Source organism: Ailuropoda melanoleuca, chromosome 17, assembly GCF_002007445.2.
Source record: "Ailuropoda melanoleuca isolate Jingjing chromosome 17, ASM200744v2, whole genome shotgun sequence".
Lineage (NCBI taxonomy): Eukaryota > Metazoa > Chordata > Mammalia > Carnivora > Ursidae > Ailuropoda > Ailuropoda melanoleuca.
This window is the reverse complement of record NC_048234.1, coordinates 4,056,154-4,078,297: the sequence shown is the minus strand read 5'-3', so window position 1 is coordinate 4,078,297 and position 22,144 is coordinate 4,056,154. Positions and strand designations below refer to the sequence as shown.

The 22,144-nt window shown below is 48.8% G+C and overlaps 2 protein-coding genes across 2 annotated transcripts in view; one reads left to right on the top strand and one right to left on the bottom strand.

Annotated features, from left to right (window-relative positions):
* Window positions 1-5,849, bottom strand: part of GLP2R (glucagon like peptide 2 receptor) — a 58,628-nt gene extending 52,779 nt beyond the window's left edge. The window contains exons 1-2 of the mRNA XM_019793222.2: window positions 5,745-5,849; window positions 3,883-4,165 (exon numbers count right to left, since the gene is read on the bottom strand). Coding sequence (XP_019648781.2) covers window positions 3,883-4,005 — 123 coding nt within the window. The 5' untranslated portion in view covers window positions 4,006-4,165; window positions 5,745-5,849. The remainder of the gene's footprint in view (window positions 1-3,882; window positions 4,166-5,744) is intronic.
* A 1,150-nt stretch (window positions 5,850-6,999) lies between these two features.
* GSG1L2 (GSG1 like 2) lies at window positions 7,000-20,586 on the top strand. The gene is made up of 5 exons (XM_019793225.1): window positions 7,000-7,309; window positions 14,303-14,350; window positions 15,399-15,551; window positions 17,340-17,451; window positions 20,325-20,586. The coding sequence occupies exons 1-5, from the start codon at window positions 7,000-7,002 to the stop codon at window positions 20,584-20,586; spliced, it is 885 nt and encodes a 294-aa protein (XP_019648784.1).
* Window positions 20,587-22,144: the final 1,558 nt, after the last annotated feature.

The following is a 22,144-nucleotide window of genomic DNA, read 5'->3' as shown; positions in this document are numbered from 1 at the left end:
AAAAAAAAAAAAGAAAATAGACATCCTAATGGGACTATAACTGGATCTATATTATTTTTCACAAGTTCAGCAAAGAAGTGGATAACCAAATCATCAGCTTCCAGAATCCTCCAAGCCACCGAAGTAAGACCCTTTCAGGGACAAGTGCTGTTTATATCCTCAGGGACCTCACTGGAACTGGCCAAGGAAGAGATAATAAAATTAGCCATGCACGTGAGCTGTGTCCCTGGACTAACTTCACCCTCTCGCTCTGCCCTTTGCCATGACTGATGGCCATGGTCAAAAGGAGGAAGAGGGAGAACGAAGGGAGAAAGAGAAGAAGGAACCCTACAAAGCACCGAATTTGGTCAATCTAGGGGAGCTGGACAGAGTGTCTTCCCAGGTACTTATCCTAAAGACACGAAAAACACAAGAGGCAAGTCCAAGTTCAGATCCAACCAAGGTAAGGAGGAAAGGAAATAGTATGAATGGATGTTTTGTAACTGGAAAAATCGACTGGATCTTGATTCCTCTTTCGCTTGCACGGGCAGCCAGCATCTACGACTACCTTGACTGAGGAAGGTTTGAGGAAAAGGGGGGAAAAGGACCTTCTACGGATTGCTGTCAATACATTTTATTGTATTCTTTTTTCGAGAAGGCATACGTCTCTCTGTAAATCAAGCCAAAAATGGCAGGAAAGCCCCCAAAAGGGGAGAAGATGGAATCATAATCTTAGTATCAGAAATTACCATCTCCTTCCAGACTCTTCTCTCTGTGCACAAACTTCCGTTTACTTTTTTCTTTTTCTTTCCCTTTTTATTTTAACCAAAAAAGGAAATCACCTTATTTTGTGTTTTCACCAGAAGGTGCGTTGTGAATATGTATCCATTTCAAGAGCCATACTTCTAAAGCACTGTTTTAACAGAGATGTGATATTTTGTGGATGAATGTGATACGATTTCGTTTTCAAATCCTCCAGCATCAAACACTTCCATTGGCCGAGACCTTGCTAATATAAATGCTGTTGTACTGAAAATATTTATAATTAAACATTTGAGCACATCTTTATTTTCTTAGGAGGAATTCTTTCAATTGGAATTTCTGGGTCATAGAGTATACACATTTTTTTTTAAAGATTTTATTTATTTATTCGACAGAGATAGAGACAGCCAGCGAGAGAGGGAACACAAACAGGGAGTGGGAGAGGAAGAAGCAGGCTCATAGCAGAGGAGCCTGACGTGGGGCTCGAACCCATAACACCGGGATCACACCCTGAGCCGAAGGCAGAGGCTTAACCGCTGTGCCACCCAGGCGCCCCGAGTATACACATTTTTAAAGGGCTTTGATAATGGACTGCCAACCTAATCCTCGCCAAGCCTTTTTTTTTTTTCTAGATTTAAAAATATACACCTTTTTACACTCCCATCCGCAATGTAGGCAAGAGCCACAAGTTCACTTCTCAAAGAGCCTTAGAGAGAGTTTATGTGAAACCAAAGCAACTGCTTATTAACTTAAATGAGACTGGCGGGGTGGGGGAGGGGGTGGCCCACTTGAATTTAGAAACGAAACACGATCCCTGAGAATTTCTCATTAAGTGAATTTTAGGAAGATTTCCTGCCAGAAAACATGCCGCAGTCATTTATATTCCATGCAGGGAACGCGTCTGTGAGCAAAATCCATCATGAAAGTCTAGCAAAGCCTTGTAATGTAAACATTTGGAGGAAAAATATGGGTTTTAAGACCGAGAACCCAGAAGAGGGGGGTCATCGGGGTTATAGATGCACCCTGGAGGACAGACAGACCGAAGAGGTTCTGAGGACAGACCGGGTGGCAGACGGGGGAGGGGACACTGCTCCCAGGGACATTATTGATCAGGAATGCGCCCCGATGGAAGGAACAAGGTGTGGCTTTGTCAGGGTCCTCGCCGGCCTGAGGCACTGAGGATTTCACTGATGTAACATATATATATATATTAACAGGTCCACAGCCTCCACGGGAATGCTAGAGAAGAGAGAACATAGGGACTTGCCTCCAGGCAGATGGTGGCACAGGATGGCCGGTGACAGTCATGCGACTCCCGTGAACCTTAATTTCCTCGACTATGAAATGGGCTCAGGAATAACACTCACGTGAGAGGCTTGCAGGGGGATTCAGCAAGACCCATTTATGATAGGATGCGAAGTGCTGCAAGCAATGCTTGCCACCCGGAGAGCAATGCCTGGTCACCCATGCACGATCGCGCGTAGAAGGGAAAGGAAACTAGACAGCTAGCTGGGTGTATCAGTTGTAATATGCGATGTCCGGAGAATTGAAGTGAGGATGTGAGTTCTGTATGGACTCACCCAGAAACGGCCCTGCCGCTATCCCAGAGGCCGCCACCGCCGCAGGGATTCCAAGAAACCATCGATCGGGCTCACATCCTCACCACCATGAGGGCTTGAAGGCAGCCTCTGGGAGAGATCGGACGCAGAGAATTTGGCAGGTGTTTTCTGCCTGTCTGGCTCCAGGTTAGCACCAAAGAAAGCCTGATGAGGTGAACACTTACAAGGTCGGGCACCACAGCCTTCCCTAGATGGGGGCAGGAGGGATTAAGAATCCCAAAGGCTACACACAGAGACGAACTCCCCCCATGGACCAAAGGAAGAAGAGAGCCTTTCCTCAAGGTACTTTCGTTACCTGCATTTCTCGGATGAATGGGACTGGGGGTCCTTCACCTCATGGTCCAGGATAATAATGGAACCTCGAATGGGAAAAGGGGCAAAAGCCTAGTCTCCCTGGATAAGAATAAAACAAGCTGGGACGCCTGGGTGGCTCTGCTGGTGAAGCGTCTGCCTTCGGCCCAGGTCATGATCCTGGGGTCCTGGGATCGAGCCCCTGCTCAGCGGGGAGCCTGCGTCTCCCTCTGCTGCTCCCCCTCGCACACTCTCTCAAATAAATAAATAAATAAATAAATAACATCTTGAATAATAATAATAAAAAGAATAAAACAAGCTACCAGATTGCCCACCTGCACAGGTCGGTCACATACATTGTAAGACCCACCTTGAAGCCCTCAAACATCACGCCGTGGCGTTACCTTGGCTGACACAGAAAAGTGTTCTCACTTTTCTAAGTGGGATTAACAGGAAGGAGGGCTTCCCTCGAGGGGCACAAAATGAGTTAATATGAGGGACGCACCTGACACCGGCCTTAGAGCATCGTGTGTTCAATGAAGTGTTAGCTCTTCGTGCATTTCCTTAAGACATAAGCAGATAGTGAGATAATGTTTACAGTCTGATCCTATGTTTGTTGGGGGGAAAAATCCTCTATGTAAATAAATGGCAGAAAAAGGTCTGGAAGTATAGCCCCCCAAAGGCAAACCAGGGTGATTTCTGGGTGGTGGGAATACAGTAACTTAAAGTTGGTATTTATACTTCTTCGGATTTTATACATTTTTTTAAACAATGAACATTCTATATTTTTATCCTAGGAAGGAAAAGGAAAAAAGAAAGAAGAGAAAAAACCCAGTCCATCAACCTTTAAATACTCAGGCCGGAGAAAATTGTAAAAGCAGACAGGAGGATATATGGGACGAGTTTAAATGCTATTTACAGAGCTCGCACTGAGAGTGGAAAATGCTTATAAAATGGTGTAAAGGGGGAAAACCGGGATACAAAACACTTTATGCATCATAATCTCAGCTGCCCAGAAACACGCATAGAAAAAGGATTTGCAGGAAATATGCCAAAATATTAACAGCGATGACCCCTGAATACTAGGCTTACGGGTAATCATTACTGCCTTAATACTGTTTTATATTTCCCACATTGCCTAGGAGAGCCCGAAACAGCTTCTAGGATCAGCAAAGACGCAGAACTGACCCTCACAGCAAGCACCAACAATCCAAATCCAAACTGCTCTTACTTGCTTGATGGGGACCAGCAGCAGCAGCAGCAGCAGGACGAACATGGGCCTCGCAAGGGCCGGGGGAGAGCGCTTCCTGCAGGGGGAGGGAGGCCTGGCCCCCCGGGCAGCAGGGGTGTCCATGGGCAGCGCGTGGACTCGGGGCGGGGGTCCTGCTTTCCTTCTCCCGGGCGCTGCCCCTGCCGGTGCCAGCCTCACCTTCCCCCCTGCCACTTCACAGGCGCGGGTGCGTTTCTCGAACAGTCCAAGATGTACCACAGGCGGCCTCCTCCTGCATTCCTCCCTGCACAGAGCGAGGAAATGTTTGCACAAACCCTCTCCACGCCGCGCGGAGGGCGTCTGGACCGGTCTAGGGCCACCTACCGATGATTCTCCGGGGTTTCTCATCAGCAGTGGCTCATCCCCCGCCCCGGCCCCCCCAAAGGCAGGGAGATTTTTCCCAGACCTGCCCTCAAGTCAGCTGTGCTCCCAGGGACTTCCTCAGCAGAGGCCGCCGGGGAAGAAAAGCCAGGAAGCCCGTGGTTCTGCTCCCGAAGCCCTGCTCAGTGCACGAGGCCCGCGGGCCGAAGCCCCAAGGGCAGGGTCTCCTCGGGGGAGCCCCGTCTATGCAAACACTTCGAGGGAGAAAGCAGCTCCCGACCCAGGCCCTGAAGCAAACCCCCAATCAGGACTCGAGTCCTGTGTACCCAAGAGCCAAACGACGTGGGGGAAGGTCAAAAGCACCTCCTGATCGCCCCTTGTGCCGCCGGGCCCACCTGCCAGAGGCTTGCACGCCGCAGACCACCGACTCACACTAGCTAACCCATTTGCGCAGGCGCGCCATGTGCGCACGCGCAGAATCTTCCAGCCGACGCCCGCCTGCTTCATTCGTCCTCCCAATAACCCCGCGAGGGTGTGCGGATTTCTCCACTGAACAGCTGAGAAAATGAGGCGCAGAGAGGCTAGGGTGCTGGCCTGCGGCCACACAGCAGTCAATGGCAGGGCCAGGAGACCCAGAATCACGGATGCGGCTACCTGGGCAGGGCTGATCTTCCTTGAACTCTCCAGGGGTGTTCCTTTTCTCTAGAGGGGCTCTGGCAGGGCCTCTGAAAGCCTCTGCTCGGCCCTTCTCGCCCCATCTCTTCCTGTCCAGGCTTCCCAGCCTCCAGACCTGAGACCCTGGAGGAAGAGGTCCTGCCTGGCTGAGACGCAGGTGGGCAAGAGACAAGAACACCGTGTTTTCATTTAGGGTAGTTCTATTTTTCTCTCCATTTCAGTCGAACAGAGGAGCTCGTCTTTGCTAACTTATGTGAGTGAATGAATTCTGAATGGTTGGGGAAAAACAAAAACAAGTAAGCATCGCTTCATGGAAATCCTTGGAAATCTTAAGATCCCCACGGGGCAAGATTTTAAACCTTAGCGATCAAATGCTCATAGCGAACAAAGGTCCCGAAAATGGACTGGGACAATAGTACGATCTCTGGAATCAATGTGGTCGTGTCCAGGACAGCAGGTCGGAGAGCGCCCAACAATGCTCCCATCCTTTCCTTATGGCCGGAAAGCCATTCTGGAACCACACGTAAACGACTATGTCTTCCAGGCTGCACACTGGCAAAGGAAATGCCTGCCTGGTAATAATATTCTAGCTAATCTCTTTGGACTTATTCTCAAAAACATTCTTTTTCTGCAGGGAGAGGGGTTGGGGTCACCCAGGACCTCCCCGCGGTTGGACAGATGCCCTCTAGTGCTAAGATGTCATAAACCCTCTTCCCACAAGACCGGTGGCCAAGCCCGCGAATGCGGGGCTCGCAGGACGCGTCCCCCTGCCTGTGCCAGCAGGCAGTAGAGAGAGTGACCCACATGGCACTGCCCTTCTCTCCTACCTGCCTGGTCCGGGGATTCTCCATTATTTCTGCAGGTGTATCTGGGTGTCCTCAGGGTGTGCTGATCTGCAATCTAGGACCTATGTGTTTCACACACCACGTGGAATCTTCCATGACACTCCCCCTGACCTCGTTCCTGCATCAATGTCCTCTGCCCAAGAAGTGACTGGTAGTCTCCTCTGTGTCACCACTCCCGGAGAGCGGGGGCAGGAGTGAGGGTGCCACGGGCTTTGCCTGGCAGCTTTTGAGGCCCCAGGATGGTGCTGAATGCTGTAGCCTGTGGGCTGTGTGCCGCCCCCCACTGCTCTGCACAGCACTTCGGCCCTGGAGCAGGCTGCTGGCACCTTGAGTCTCTCAGCCCCCGAAACAGGACGTTGTCCTTGGCAGTTCCTGTCTCTGGAGGGCTGGGCAGGGAAGAGGCTGTGCAGGCCGTGGGATTCCCCGTTTCTGGCACCCGACACTGAGTACCCTGACGAATGCGAAAGGCAATGGTAGGGAGGACTCACCCAGACACCTGCCCAAATGCCCTTGGTCTTCAGTCAAGGACCAACGCCCTCCACGAGAGCCAAATGGTGGAGGGAACCCGAGTGTCTGTGGACAGGTGAATGCATACACGAAATGTGGTCTATCCGCACAGCGAGATGCTACTGAGCCTTAAAAGGGAATTCAGACACCTGCTGCAACACGGGTGAGCCTTGAGGACAGTACGCTGAGTGAAATAAGCCAGTTGCAGAGACAATACTGCATGACCCCATTCACGGGAGGTCCCAGGAGCGGCCACATTCATAGGGACAGGAAATAGAATGGCAGGTGCCTGGGCTGGGGATGGGGAGTGAGTGTTCACTGGGGCAGAGCTCAGTGTCCCAAGATGAAGAGGTCTAGGGATGGGATGTGCAATCATGCGAGAGTAAAAAATGGTCACCAGGGTAAATTTTGTCTTCTGCATATTTTACCTCAGGTTGAAAAAGACAAAAACAGAAAGCCAACCCCCTCCTACTCACCCACTCCCTGGGGAGGACTGAAGGGCCAGCTCTGCTGATGGGAACCTGTCCCCACTCTGTGCTTTCTCCTGTTATGGCTTCTCCGGCCACAGGTGACACATGGATGCCACACGCTGGGGGGCACCCAGGATCCCCCGGGGGGATGTGAGAGAAGCCTGTAAGGGTGCCAGATGGCAGGGCTGAGAGAGGCGGGTAGCATGCGGGGGCAGGGAGGGGCCTGCTGTTCATCCTGACTCCGCACACCTCCTCCAGCCATGGACAGGGCCAGGCGGCAGCCGGCGCTGACTGTCCTCCCCGTCTGCCTCGCCCTGGCCTTCTCCCTCACCGCCCTGGGCAGCAGCCACTGGTGCGAGGGGACCCGGAAGGTGGCAAAGCCTCTGTGCCTGGACGAGCCAGGCAGGCTCCAGTGCATTCACTTCAGCGGGAGCCACGGCAGCGGTGGCAGGAGGGACAACGGGAGCCAGGCTGTCCAGTACATCTGGGAGACGGGGGATGACAAGTTCCTCCAGTGCAGGTTCCACGTGGGGCTCTGGCAGTCCTGTGAGGAGAGCCTCGGCAGTGCAGGTGAGCACGGCCACAGGGGACGGGGGTGGGTGACAGGTGCAGGGAGCTCTGGAGCTGGGCCGCCTTTCTTTGAGTCCCAGCTCGGCCACTGACTGCCTCTGTGGCCACTGACTGTCTCTGTGTCCTTGGGCAAGCTTCTTCACCCCTCTGCGCCTGTTTTCTCGGCTGTAAAATAGGGACAGTCGCGGGACTCGTGACCAAGGGTTATTATAAAGATTAAACGACAGTGCCCACTGCTTTTACTGTTTGCTACTGTCGCCCAGTCCCTAGAGGACCCGAAGCAGACCTGTCCGTCTCTAAACCGCGTCCTCGCACTTTTAAGGGGGTCTTGGAGTGGCAGGTTCTCTTAGAAAACTGACTTTTATCGTCATCGGTGGGAAGGGAACCCCCTCTGTGAAGCGCCCACCAGAAGGAAGAATCCTTAACAAGTTAGACCTTTGTCTCTGGAAACCCTTTGAGGTGGCCCTGCAAAGTAGATGTGATTTCCTCAGCTCACGAAGGAGGAAAGCGAGGCTCAGAGTTTCAGGTCACAAGGCTGGTAAGCCCAACCCCTTGCTCCCCTGGTGGTTAAGACACACACCAAAGTCAGAGAAATATGACCCAGGGTACAGCATAGCCCTCTGGAAAGAGGGCACTCAGAGCCGCACGGTATGAATTTGCTAAAAGCCATTTCCTTGTTAAGCACAGGAAGAATGTGCTAGGAGAATGGAGGGATCGAAGGGCGAGTGAGCCACGGTGGTGAGAACTGAGATGAAACTAAAACAAGGACAGATATGATAATGGTTATCGCAAAGACTGACCTATGACAGCTCTGGGCATGGTGAAGTCTTCCTAAAGGAGGTGGCTGCTGTCCCCAGACCTCCAAGCAGGACTGTGATTTTTTTTTTAAAGATTTTATTTATTTATTCGACAGAGATAGAGACAGCCAGCGAGAGAGGGAACGCAAGCAGGGGGAGTGGGAGAGGAAGAAGCAGGCTCATAGCGGAGGAGCCTGATGTGGGGCATGGACTGTGATTTTAATAGATAGAGATTAGGGCTGAGGCTCTTCGAGGCAGACAGGCCAGAGCGAGCAAAGGTCTGAGACAGGACGGTTCCGGTAGTTGCATTAGAACACAAGGCAGGTGCAAGTGGAAGCCTCATTACGGAAGAATTTAACTCACATGGCTCTTCAGTGTTCACCTGAGGCAGCCTATCCCCTCCGGCAACACAAGGTCACGGTCTCTCCAGGACAAGGAACTGAGCAAGACAATGTTCCCTGGAAAGAAAAACCTGAATAAACAACATTAGAAGCATCACTGTTTGTAATGTTCGGGGAGGTTGGGCCGCAGTGGAACCTGAAACCGAGGGCAGGAATTAGAAAATTAGACAGTTGAGAGCTGCTTCCCCAATGACCAGGGAACTGGGAAAAGAGCTCTGCAGGGACTGGCCTTGAGGGAAGGCTGGGGACTGGAAGCTTCATCTCGTAAATGATGTCAAAGCTACCGGCTTCGGGCAGGACTGGAAGCAGGTGCAAACCATCTCCCAGCGTAGGGCGCGTGCCTGACCTATTCACGCAAACACTATGCAGATAGATGATAGAAACTGTCCGGAGCTTTCTGATAAAAAACTGTTACAAGGTCCCGGGAGGGGGCCTTCCTGACCTAAAACAGGGGCCAATGGCTGTGTGAGGGTCTCTCAGGCTTATACACACACACACACACACACACACACTGCCTTCTCATGGATCACACCACTGAAAGGTTTTTAAATATATTGTCAGGAACACAGGCTGAATTCTAAGGAGGGCTGAGGTTCTCAGTGATTCACGCACTAAGCCAGGTAGAAATAAAGAGTGTCATTCTTGACCCCTTTCTGATTTATACTTGATGCCATGCCAGAAAGAGACTTTAACAAGCGCCTCACTGGGCTTTCTCAAAGATGATGCCCCCCCCCAAGATGCCTTTTGAGGTGCTCTTTGTAAAATTAAATAAAAAGTTTCAATTGTCAAAAAAATTGGAAAATGTTGCATATTACATTTTCTTCTTGAAAATTCACAGTGCACGTTGACGTCTTAAAATTTCCAAGAAGTCTCACAATAAAGAAGACTGTTTACTGTTTATTACATACCCCAGGATTTCCCGACATTAGTTGACCACAGAGAAAAAGACTGGGTTCTGCGGAAGGTGAACAGTGTAGACCGTCATCTCAGCATACAACATTCTTTGTGAAAGGCTTACCTAAAACAACGGATGTATTTTATAGATGGGAAAGCCGAGTTCTAGAGCAGAAGTGCCCCCCCTTGAAGACTGAACAGTTAGATACTAGTAGTGTAAGACACAGAGCTCAGATTTCTTTCTTTTTTTTTTTTAAAGATTTTATTTATTTATTTGACAGAGATAGAGACAGCCAGCGAGAGAGGGAACACAAGCAGGGGGAGTGGGAGAGGAAGAAGCAGGCTCATAGCAGAGGAGCCTGATGTGGGGCTCGATCCCATAACGCCGGGATCACGCCCTGAGCCGAAGGCAGCCGCTTAACCGCTGTGCCACCCAGGCGCCCCAGAGCTCAGATTTCTTAACCCAGACTCCCCGTTTCCCCTCCACCATGCCCAAAACTTAACTGAAGGGCAATTATCTTATAACTGCCAACGAATACATTTGTGTCCATCAAGCCAAAAAGCCTTTGCTCACATTTTAATATGTTTTTAATTAATATGTTTTAATGTTACATTTAATATAATGAGGTTGTCCAGGTAAACCACAGTCCCTAAATATTGTCATCCCTTTATTAAGAACCAAGAAGAGGACATCTACTCCAGAACACCTTTTTTTTTTCCCCTTAAGAGAAACGTGATCACCTTCCCATGTTACAAGATGCCCCCTAAACTGAAGTTTAGACTTCAGTTTTTATTAAATAATAACCGAAGTAATGGCAAACATACAAGAGAATAAAACAGAAGATATTCATCACAGGTCGAAAACCAATGCCCACAGAAGGTGGCGAGAGAAGCAAAGGGAGCAAGGCCGTCGGGGAATGCCAATGACCTTGAAACCTTATCTTCAGCTAAAGGGGGCAGCCCCTTGCTCGGCTCAGCTTTATAGCCATGGGGACTTACACGCTCAGTCTTGTCAGATCCTCTGATTTTTCAAGGCAAGTAAGATATTTGGATTTCCACGTGAAAATTCCCAGTTTTAAAGTATCTTGAAGGGCCACGTGGGTGGCTCACTCGTTTGGACCCCTGACTCTTGGTTTCAGCTCAGGTCATGATCTTGCAGTCCTGGGATCGAGCCCTGCATGGGGCTCCATGCTCAGCAGGCAGTCTGCTTGGGATTCTTTCTCTCTCTCTCTGCCCCTCCCCACCGCTGCTTGATGTCTCCCTCTCTCTCTCTGTCTCTCAAATAAATAAATAACCTTAAAAGAAAAAAGTATCTTGAACACATTGCTTCGGCCCCAGAAAGCACGTCCACAGCAGAGTATAGCCTGGGGCCCCCAGTTAAAGGTCGCCCCAAGCAAACATCTGCTCTTAAGTGTAATTTATCACAAGCGCCTGGGAGATTTGGGGTACGTGAAAGAAAAGGCTTATAGCTGGAGGTGAACGGGAGGGCACCCAAACAGTGCTTGGTGAGAGGGTCAGAAGGGGCGCGCGGGCTGCTCAGGAGACCTGCCAGCAAGCGCTCCAGCCTGGAGAGGGAGCCCCTTAGTCCAGATAAGCCCAGGAGAGGGGCCTCGGGAAGCCCAACCACCCCCAGCTCTGCTGCTCTGAGAGGCCTCGTGGCTGTTTTCCTTCTGAATCAGCTTCATCTCCATCCCTGCAAAAGCTGACCCTCCAGGGGAGCCCTTGCCTGGAGTGCGATTTGGGGACGTCCCCTGCTCAAGCCACCTCTTCCTATCCCGTGCCTGTTGCCCGAGTGCCTTTCAATGGGGGGCAATGCGTCTGATTCCACCGTTTGAAATGAAGACTCCGGGCGGAGACCGTGCTTACACTGCCTTCTTTCCCTTAGGCGGTGCAGTGAGTCCACAAAACTTGCTGGTTTCCCATTCTTCACTGTTCAGCTAACCCCCCCAAAGGTCAAGGACAGAGGGGACTGGGCATCCCATGGGGGGCGGGAGTGGAGGGACGAGCAGACAGGGATGCGAGAGTCCAGCGCTGGGGACCTGGCTGTCGTGTCCCAATCTGGCTTGTTGCCCCGCCTGGCTGGTGAAGCCCTTGCCTCCGAGCTATGTTAACGCCCGCCTCTCTGGCTTCATGGGATTTAGGAAGATTTTTCCTTTTAATCCCGCTGGCCTCATTCAAAAGGAACACGGTTTCTGAAGATTCAGATTAATCAAGGGGTCACTATGGCCTGACTCCACGCCCAGGCTGAACTCAGCCTTTCAGAGCTTTGGTGAAGTCTCCTAATCTCCTTGGCTGGCCTCCACTTCTCTTTGCCCTGCCCCTGGCTCTGTACCTGGCCCCCCCTTTACTCCTGTGACAAAGGGCAGGCTTGTCGGGAAGGCAACATAGACAAGGAATCCCCCGGAGCGTTATGTAGAAAGACAGCAGGTGGCCATACGCAAAAGGATACGGGGTCTCAGGTGGGAGAGCCCAGTTTCCGATTCTGACTCTACCAACCTGTCTGAGCCTGGTCTCCAAGTCTGTCGAAGGCTATGCGTACTCGCCTTTATGAATAATGTAACACTCAAAAAAAAAAAAAAAAAAGAACACTTTCACAGAACACTTTCACAACTTTCTCATTGGAGGACTTGTATGATGCCCATTTCACAGATGAAGAGAGTGAGGTTTAGAGTACAAAGTTTCTCTGAGAGCAGCACGGGAGTGTAGAGATGTCCCCCAATGTTGTGGGGGCCTCCTTGGTAGAACCAGGGGGGACACTGACAAATTTGGGGGGCTGTGACCATAACATCACAGCCGCTGCCCCAAAATCTCAGAATCTGCGAGGAAAACGGACCCATCGCCTCAATGCGAAGTTGACTTAATTAAAAAGCTGAAGAGGCCCCTGCGGCTTTAGATGGGCAGATGGGTCCCCGAGGCTGCTGTCCTCCAGGCTTCGTAAACGCCCTCCTATGCGGCAGGTGAGGCCCTTCTGCACGTATCCCAGCAGGGCGGCTCGACCAAATGGCTGTATCATAAACCCAGGCTTTCCTCCTCTTCCTCCTATAACCCAGCAGAAGTGCCTTGCACACGTGCAAAGCAATGAGGCCCCAGGGCCCACGGAGTTTCGTGGGAACGAGCATGGCAAATCTTAAGGTTCCCGGTTTTCAGACACGCACCGCTACAAGTGTGCCCCTGCTTGTGCATACGGTCCTTCCTGCGGGAGCCTGACGGGGGAGAAGCTGAAGCCAAGGGAAGGGCTCCGTGTTCGGAGGACAGGTGGAGAAGGCTGGCCATAAAGGAAGAGGAAATTTGACTCAATGCCGGAGAAATTCTAGGTTCTAGAATAGGGAAGTTACTTGGGATTTTCTCTCCTCCAAAGGAGTAGTTTCTGTCCCTGAAAACTTCCAGCAAAGGCAGGTGGTGTGACCCTGGCCCTCAGGGCACTTAGAGTCCATTACAATTAATAATAATCTGTGCTAGCCACGTGCAAAAAGGGCCCAGCAGAACTCATTTTGTCTCAGCGAGATTTCAGTGTGTAGGAACTGAGAGCAGCTTTCCCGTCTATTATGTCATTAAGCCCTCAAAGTGACGCTACAGCAGGGACTGCTTAGGGACGAGAAAGCCATTCCTTTGCAGCGTCAATGATCTGCACCCCACCTTGCCCTGTTTTAGTTGCTAGCAGCCCAGATGGGGAGCAGGTCCTGGTCTCAGGCATCTTGGCATCCCCCTCCCCACCCCCGGGCCTTCCCTGCCATCCACCGGACTGCATTAAATCAATGCTGGGCCCCTGCAGGCTGAGTCCCAGTGCTCAGCCCGCTGCCTCTGCGTGTGCTGTCCTGTACCCGTCACTTCCCCTCTGGGGTCCTCTGAATTCCACGGGGAAGAAGCAGGTGATTGGACACCTGCCATGGCAGGTGGTCCTCCAAGGCAAAGCCCACCCTTCCGGAGCATGAACTAAGCCTGGGTGGGTTCTGCCTAGTGTCTGGTGCACATGCTGTCTTGCCACACTCCAGAAAGCACGATGGAATGCAAATAACTAAGTCACTCAGTAACAGATCTTAATCTGATCCAATTCCTTTTTTTTTTTTTAAGATTTATTTATGAGAGAGAGAGAGAGAGAGAGAGAGAGCAAGCATGAGCAGGGGGAGGGGCAGAGGGAGAAGGAGAGAGAGAGAATCCCAAGAAGGCTCCACGCTCAGCCTGAAGCCCCAGGCAGGGTTCCATCCCAAGATCCTGAGATCATGACCTGAGCCCAAATCAAGAGTTGGACCCATAACCGACTGAGCCACCCAGACACCCCTGCTCTAATTCATTTTTTTAAATCATTACAAACTTTGTTACTTTCCCTCTAACTGGAAACAAACTCCCTGGGGCTCATACATAATGGATACTGCTGGGGAAGTTGAGAACCCCTGATCTAAGGCTCGCAGTATCAGTCCAGATGTAAAAAACAGCCCCCAAATCCTAGTGGTTTAAGTCAACACATTCGTTTCTAGTTTATTCTGTTTGGATTTTTCAGGTCGGCAAGGGGTAAGTCCTCCCCACAGCCATTCAGGGACCCAGGCTGATGGAGACTCCGACTGGACGTGTGCCTCTGTGATCACAGACCCAATGGGGACAAGTGCCATGGGACAGCCCATTGGCTCTTAAAGCCTCTGACCAGAAATGACCCACCTCATGGCAGCTCCCAGTTCACTGTCCAAAGAAAGTCATATGGCCAAGCCCGGACTCACGGGGATGGGATGCGATTGAATCATGCTCCTGTGGGGTGGGTGGGGGGCAGCACACGAACAATAAACCAGTCTGCCAGTCCCCCCAATCGTTGTTCACAATGATCCGGGATAGAGGGAAGGCATTCGAAACACAATCTGTCGCTAATTGTCCCAGCTCCTCCTTACGAATATATTCTCCTTGTGTTCTAGGTGAAAAGTGTAGGAGTTTCCAGAGTGTAATTCCAGCTGAAGAACAAGGTACCTCCCTCGTGTTCCGTCCATCAGCACGCCCCATAATCTGGATAACTTGTATTGTTTTTGTTGGGATGGGGGAAAAGATGAGGGTTATTTATGGTTTTCCCACAAAGTCAAATCCAAAAGCTAGAACCTCGGGCTCTTTGCATGTGCCTGGAAAATGTCACACCACCCATTTTGCTGGGGGTGGGGAGTGGGAAGCCCCGACGGGTAGTGTTTGCTGTTTCCTAGGGTAGGAATACTCCCGCCGTGGCTCATTGCAAGCCACCAGTGCACGGTCGACGGTGTGCTGGGAAGAGATGAGTTCCGGCCACCACTGCCTACAGTACCGTGTCTCCGTAACACTCACCAAATCCACGATGACTTTCTCAGTATCCGTTTCCTCAGCTGGAATAAAGGTTTTGTGAAGGCATGAATCACGCCTGTTTCATCACTACTGGGTCCCCAGCATCTAACTTGCTCTGTTGGAGGACTTCCAGGAACGTTAGCTTCCCTCCCTGTCCCCTTGGTCCATTTGCCTCCATCTCCAACACAGTTCCTTGGAGCCGCAGGCGGGGTCCCCTCCAAAGGGCAAAGAATCGGCTCACATAGAAACAAATAAGGTTTTGGGATCTCGAACCAGGGCTCTTAAACTCTCAGACGTCTCTGCCTTCTAAGTGTGTGTATCGTCTTTAAAAAGACAAAGATAAAGTCTTCTGGTGAAATGTAAACAACGCGTTAGGTTTTGAGCTGGGCAAGAGAGACCCCCAGCATCTCTCGTGTCTTCGCATCAGACTCTTATTCTGTTTTTCCCTCCCAGCGAAGGACAATATTTACACAATCCTCTCTCAACCCCAAGGAGCCCTCTATCACTGCCAACTTTCTAGATTCAACAGACGTAGCTGTGGGCTTTTTTTGTTTTTTGGGTTTTTTTACCCCTTGGCATTTGTTTTTTTATTTTTTATTATTTTTGTTTGTTTGTTTTAGAAGCGAACTAAATCAAAGGGCTCGACGTGGTGGGACTTCTGAATTCTTAAGGCTCAGCGTCTCTGTCACCCTCACATTTTGGCAGGTGTTCTGTGGTTGTCCATTGGGGCCGAGATCTTGAATATCCTTCTGCTGTTGACAAGTGCTGTCCTCCTGGGCTCCAGAGTGAGTTATCACGCCTCAGGATTCCACTGGTTCAAGGTGGACGCGTCCGTGGCCATTCTGACGGTGCTTGCAGGTACCTGCCCACAGCAGTGTTCAGACAGGCTGACTCCCCACCCTGCCCCAGCGGGAGGGACTGAGCTTCAGGCTGGCTGTCCCCATTGCCCAAGTGCAGGCTGGCTCTTTTCTGTCGATGGCCAGCTCATCAGGACAGCTGGCTGGTCTACCGGAGAAGTCACTGAGTTAACCCCATTGCGGGGACAGCAATGATGCTTAGGTGACTGATGAAAAGAAAGGGGTAGACATAGGGGATGGAGAATAAAATGTCTTACTGCATCTTTATCACAACTCTGGGAAGGAGAGAGACTGGCTCTGAGAACAGAAATTGCCTCATTTAGTAGGGCGGTTATGCATGGAATCCTGCCTGGGTTCAGGTCTCTGTTACCTCATGGCTGTGTGACCCCAGGCAAGGCACTCAACCTCTCTGAACCAGCTCTCTTAAAAGACTATGGTGATGACTAGGTAAGAATGCACCTAGTATGTAGTAAGAATGCAAGAAATGGTCACTTGCTAAAAATCTCTATTCAAGTTTGGCGTACATGTAAGAACGAAGAACTCCCTTTTTTGGGGGGGTGGGGGTCTTCTGTGTCCTCGAAGCAACTTTTAGAGAAACTTCACTTGGTCTCCTGAGTTGGCCTTTCCATCAAGAAAAGAACCCCGAACAGATGACTTCCTTCGCTTCTCTGTCCCGATACTCAAAGCTCTGTTAATAGTGCCTCAATCCAGTTGGGAGCTCACTTCTGTGCTTGGTAAATGTCAGGTGTCTTTCCCAAGCTGTATCGTCGGTGAATAGGATGATAAAATCCAATTTCTGGATCTTCATAGCAAAGAAGCAGGCTATGGACCCTTGGAGACTCTTCCAAGGTCCTGGCATGCCCAAGGGCCCCCAATGTCAGGAGAGTAGGCTTCTTTCTGGATGTCTGGTCAGTTTCCACTGTGAGCAGGACGTCAGGTGGAATGTTTGAGGATTTACATCACAAGGACTTAAGCAGGCCCTATTAACATATGAATAATCGCCTGCAATGATTAGAACTCATTTCTGTTTGGCTCCCTGAAGCCATCCCTAAGTGGCCACTATTTGCCATACATTTTTAAATTAAAACACCATATGTGTAATTAGAGTACCCACAAAAGAAAGACAAAACAACAAAACAACTAGGGTTTAAGAGTAAAATTCAAGAAAGCTTCCTTGAACAGAAGACCAAACTCTATATATAGAAAGCTTCCTCCAAGTGCCTGGAAAAACAGACACAGTGAATTCGAATCCTCAACGTATCTTACCAAACGTATGGGGGAAAAAGTCTTCAGGGGTCTCCAGGAAAAAGGCCAGGACACTTACAAAGGGAAGAAAATCCCATTGGCAACGGATTTCTGTTCCTCCTGATCACTGCCATGGGAGTCTAGTGGGGCCAGAAACACTCACATTTGTATCTACGGTATCCCAGTGTTTAAGTGTTAGCAAACCATCCACATGAAAAAGAACAACATGACAGGACACTGTAGAATGTGGCATCAGGCCAAGTGTAGCTCAATGACCCCTCATCTGTGCTGGGAAAGACAGAATGGAACACTGGAGCCTCTGAGCCTAAGGAGATCGGGCGTCATAGACTGGGGAGAGCTGGTCACGTGAGGAATGACATGGCCACTGTGTGTGAATTCATGACAATAAGGAATTAGTGTGTTCGTGAAACATGAAGGCTGCTTGAAAGGCTCAAGGAGGGTGCCACTGGCTTTTTTACACCCAAGTCAGGTAAGGTAGAGAAACTCTGTTCCTAACCGTGGCTCACAGAGCTCTCCTTTGCAGGGCTCCTCAGTATGGTGGCCCACATTATGTATACCACCATTTTTCAAATCACTGTGAACCTTGGACCAGAAGATTGGAAGCCTCAGACGTGGGACTATGGCTGGTCCTACTGGTGAGTTGCTGGCCATGGTGCCCAAGTCCTGATGGGCCAGCCGGGATGCACACAGGTTTTGAAGGACAACTGACCTTGGCCATTGTTCCGCCATCTGACTATGGATGAATTTCTTAACCATTCTGCAGCCCCGCTCTCTCCTCCGTGAAGGGATGACACCTGTCTCATGCGTTCATAGGCATTTAAAGAGATTATGTTTGTAAAATCTTGGGCCCAGAGTCAAGTCCTCAAGCAATGGACACACTGATGGTATTCCATTCTTATACACAGCTTAAGGGGAAAGTCCTGAGTAATAATGCCTAGTAAATAATTCAGTGATGGGAGACCCAGCCCCTGTTTCTAATGGACAGACAAAGCCAGGACGTTAAAGTTCTGTCTCTTAATGGAAAGACTCAGCCATATAAGATCACAGGGGTTCTTTCTGATATGGATTTCCAGTGCACAGCTGTGGCTTTACACACACACACACACACACACACACACACACACACACGTTCATCTTATATAACAATCTCTTATGTTACTTTTCTCTTTGTAAAACAAAATAACACACTCTAGGTTTACTCCCTCATCCTGCCATTCTAGGGTTTGGTGAACATATCCATGACACTGTTACCCACATCATTTATTCGATTTTGTACTCTTCTTAAGTGTGTGTCCCAGCCCGAAGAAGTTATTTTTTTTTACAAACATTTCTTTAGAGCATCGCACCATTCTCTCCACCCACGTGTCACCTTAGTTGCCTCCTTCCAAACAGGTGTCGTCCTTTCTTAGGTGATGTCACTGGTGCTGCACACAGTGGTGAACACAGCTGCGCTAGAGCTCAGATCAATGGCAGGTGGGCCAAAACTATGGCCAATTTATGCTGTGGGTTGAAGGAGATCCCAGACATCAAAGGACTCTGTAGAAGTGTCTATTTGTTTCCAATATCACTTTGTTCCGTTTCCAATTGTAATTACTTAACTTTTAATCAAAGAAATAGACGCAAATCGTTTTTAAAAATCAAATAGTATTAAACAGGGGCGCCTGGCTCGCTCAGTCAGTAGAGCACACACCTCTTGATCTCAGGGTTGTGAGTTCAAGGCCCACGTTGGGTGTAGAGATTACTTAAAAATAAAATCTTTTTAAAAATCCAGTAGCATAAACATAGCAATCTCTCAATTCTGTCTCCCCTACCCTACTCCTCCAGCCCCACCAAAGTCTTCCATCTTCCTCTCCACTCTGCTGTTCTGAGGCGTGCCACAGGGCTGCCATATGACACTTCCCTTTGCCACTCCTTTGTACTGGAGAGCTGCTTCCTAGGTCCCATATCGTTATCTTACTTAGTTTGCATTCACATTTCATGGGAGCACATCCCCCAGTAACTCTCTACAAAAGGTTTCAGTGAGGAAGAAATTATTTTATTTCTTGCATATTTGGAAAGGTACTTATTCGATGCTCTGTATTGGATTGATAGTTTGGCAGAGTGTAGAATCCTTTGTTGAAAATCATTTTCCCTGAAAAATGTCAGGATGTAGTTCCATTTCTTTCTAGAACTTATGGCTTCTGGGAAGAGTTCCATACTCTTCTGATCCATGTTCCGTTACGGGTAAGCTGGTGTTTTTTTACTTTTTATTACCAGTGCCCAGAAATGTCAGGATAATGCACCTTGGAGGTGAAATCTTTCATCCACATTCATTCTTCCTTCCTGTGCTTGATGGGCCCTTCAATCTGAATAGTCATGTGCTAGAATTCTGGGGATTTTTCTGGTATTATTTCATTGATTATTTCCATTCCTTAGCTTTCTATTCTCTTTAGAAACTTCTTGATAGTTCGATATTCAGAGTCTTGGATTAATCTTCTAGATGTCATTGCATCCCTCACATTTTCTAGCTCCTTCTTCTTGTAATCCTTTCTGAAAATATTCCCCTCTTTGTCGTCTAACCTTCCTATTGAATTCTTATTTTGGATCTTACTTGAATTTCCGAAAGGTCTTTCTTGTTTTCTAGTTGTTCCTTTTTTGTATATCCTGATCTTGCTTTGTTCCCACAGCATCTTCTGATATCTTCCTATCGATAGGAATCAAGGGGTTTTCTTCTGGTTGCTGTTTTCTTCTGTTCCTTGTGCTATCTCTTTTCTTTAGGTCCTCCCTGCCTTTTTTCCTGTTTATTGTTGGGCCTTTCCCCTAGCTGTTGGTATCCTTGATGTCGAGTCATATTGAAGGATGATTGGAAACTCTGGAGTGGGTTTAGAACTTAGCTATGGGTAGGTTTCTTTGTAGGTCATGGGATAAGGAGACTTCTATCTTACCTGGGAATTTCACCCCCTGAAAACACACAAATGCCAGTTGGCTGAGGTTCTTTCTCAGCAAATATTCCGCTGGGTTCTGTGGAAGGTGAACAGTGTAGACCGTCATCTCAGCATGCAACAGGCTTCCAGAAGGTAGGGATAGAAAGTAACAACACCAACACCGTGCCCTGGGTTAGAGCCAACCACCACCACAACAAAATATGTTAGCTGACACCATGCTGAGTACTTCCCATGCATTAGTTCATTGAATTCCTTACAACTACCCTGTGTGCAGTGTTACTATTAGTCAAGTTTTGCAGACGAGGAACCTGATACAGAGAGGTGAAGTCAACAGCTCAAGAACCCACAGCACTTAAGAGATGGGTGCAAACCCACAGTGAAAACTTAGCACAATGACTCTGAAGTCTGTTCTCTTAACCACCTGGCTATGACAACACTATTGGCTGGTCTCTAAAACTTGTGATCCAAAGTCTAGGTCCAAATGGGGTGGAACGAGGAGCTGGTTTTTCACCAGACTGACCCCCCGCAGGAAATTCTGGAACCACAGCTCTCTACTTCTTCTTAACTGTGCCTTTTGTTGACAGCCTCGCGTGGGGTTCCTTTGCCCTCTGCATGGCTGTGTCGGTCATGGCCGTGAACAGATACACAGCAGCCCGCCTGGAGTTCATAGAGAAACAGAAGTTACAGGAGGGCAGTCGGCACTCTCAACACAACTTCCCGAAACCCAAGGCTTTGGAAAATGTTCGGGAAACAGAAGCTGCTCTCAGCCTTGCCAGACATGCCCTCCTCGTGAGTGTATCTGAGCACCTGCCACCAAGTGCCCCAGGCAAAGTGTCCATGTGCTAGCCAGTGCTTATGGCCACAAAATCTGCACAGGCAGGCAAGCCAGGAACTTCTGTCCACAATGAACATCTCTGGGGTGGACTTCAGAAGGCTTGTGGTCCAAATAAACCTTTTACCCATCATCTTACCCTTTATTAAACAGCTTTGGCTTCAGCTACTGATTCCTGGTAAAATGCCAGTGTCTTTAAGTGAGATTATGCTTACAGAAGTTATCAACCATTCACACTCTAGTATAAATGAGCATCTCAAGCTTTCCTGACAGTGGGTTTAATAAGGGTAACCAAAGAAGAGGGAACATGTGAGTACTAAGGATAAGCAAAGCTGAAGAAAGGGGAAAGCAAGGTTCTAACTACAAAGGGTGTGAAATGTGTTGCCATGTTTGCTGACAGAGGAATCCAGAAAATTTTTTCCTTAAGGAACACACACAAATTGATAGTATGTGTGACTAACCCATACTTTCCCTTTTATTTTAATTAAGAAGACACAAATTTAAATTTAAAGAATTGATTTTGTGTTATATATTTTTTCTCTGCAATTTCCTAATTTCCACCTATAATAGAATCCACTTGGAAGGATAACGAAATGATAAAACAAAACGAGAACAGTCTAATGGAATGACATCTTATCACAATTAAGTAGGACAAATGTTGGAATTGCTGTGCTTAAATTGCCAGGCACTTTTGCTTCTAAAAATAAACATTGCCAAACGTGCGAGTTTTGTTTGACGCAATGGGAGGGCTGCTTTTCTTAATGTGCTCAGTTACAATATTACATGAGTTCATCTTGTATTTTAAACTAACATATTATTGAGGCCACAGGTTGTTAGACACATACTTTCGGTTTTTGAAAAAAAATAAACTGCTAAGTTATAACAACCCTAAATATGTCCTAACTTAGATTCATTTTTTTTAAGATTTATTTATTTATTCGACAGAGATAGAGACAGCCAGCGAGAGAGGGAACACAAGCAGGGGGAGTGGGAGAGGAAGAAGCAGGCTCCTAGCAGAGGAGCCTGATGTGGGGCTCGATCCCATAACGCCAGGATCACGCCCTGAGCCGAAGGCAGACTCTTAACCGTTGTGCCACCCAGGCGCCCCAGATTCATTTTTTAAAAAAGTATTTATGTGTTTAGTGAACATATCATTTCTGGGGGAACAATCTACAAACCCCCTGAATGTTTCAAATAAAGTCACTCAATCTGCTTATGCTAAACCGTCTGACAAATGAAGGTCCCAGGGGATTTTGTGTTTTGTTGAACCAAGCATATTTGAAGAGATATAAAATGAAATTTTCCAGAATAAGCCCAACTCAGAAAGGCATGCTGAGGTCCCCTGGGCCATTTCTTCAGCTAGAGCAGAGCCGTCTGTACCCAGTGGCTTCTGCCCTCCGCAGTATATGGCTTCCTTTCTAGGGTTTGTCACCCCTGTGTATCCATGTACACAGATTCTCCATCACTGTCATGATATCAGGGCAGAGTCCGATCCTAGAGAGAAGGAGACGTGCCGGTAATGTTCACAGACACACCCGGTTCTCTTTTAAAAAGCAAAGCAGAACAAAACAT

Excerpts from the sequence above, each read along its gene's own strand:
- GSG1L2 (XM_019793225.1), top strand. The coding sequence starts at position 7,000 with ATGGACAGGGCCAGGCGGCAGCCGGCGCTGACTGTCCTCCCCGTCTGC. Across the intron at positions 7,310-14,302 it reads GGAGAGCCTCGGCAGTGCAG|GTGAAAAGTGTAGGAGTTTC; the intron begins GTGAGCACGGCC and ends CTTGTGTTCTAG. Across the intron at positions 15,552-17,339 it reads CATTCTGACGGTGCTTGCAG|GGCTCCTCAGTATGGTGGCC; the intron begins GTACCTGCCCAC and ends TCTCCTTTGCAG.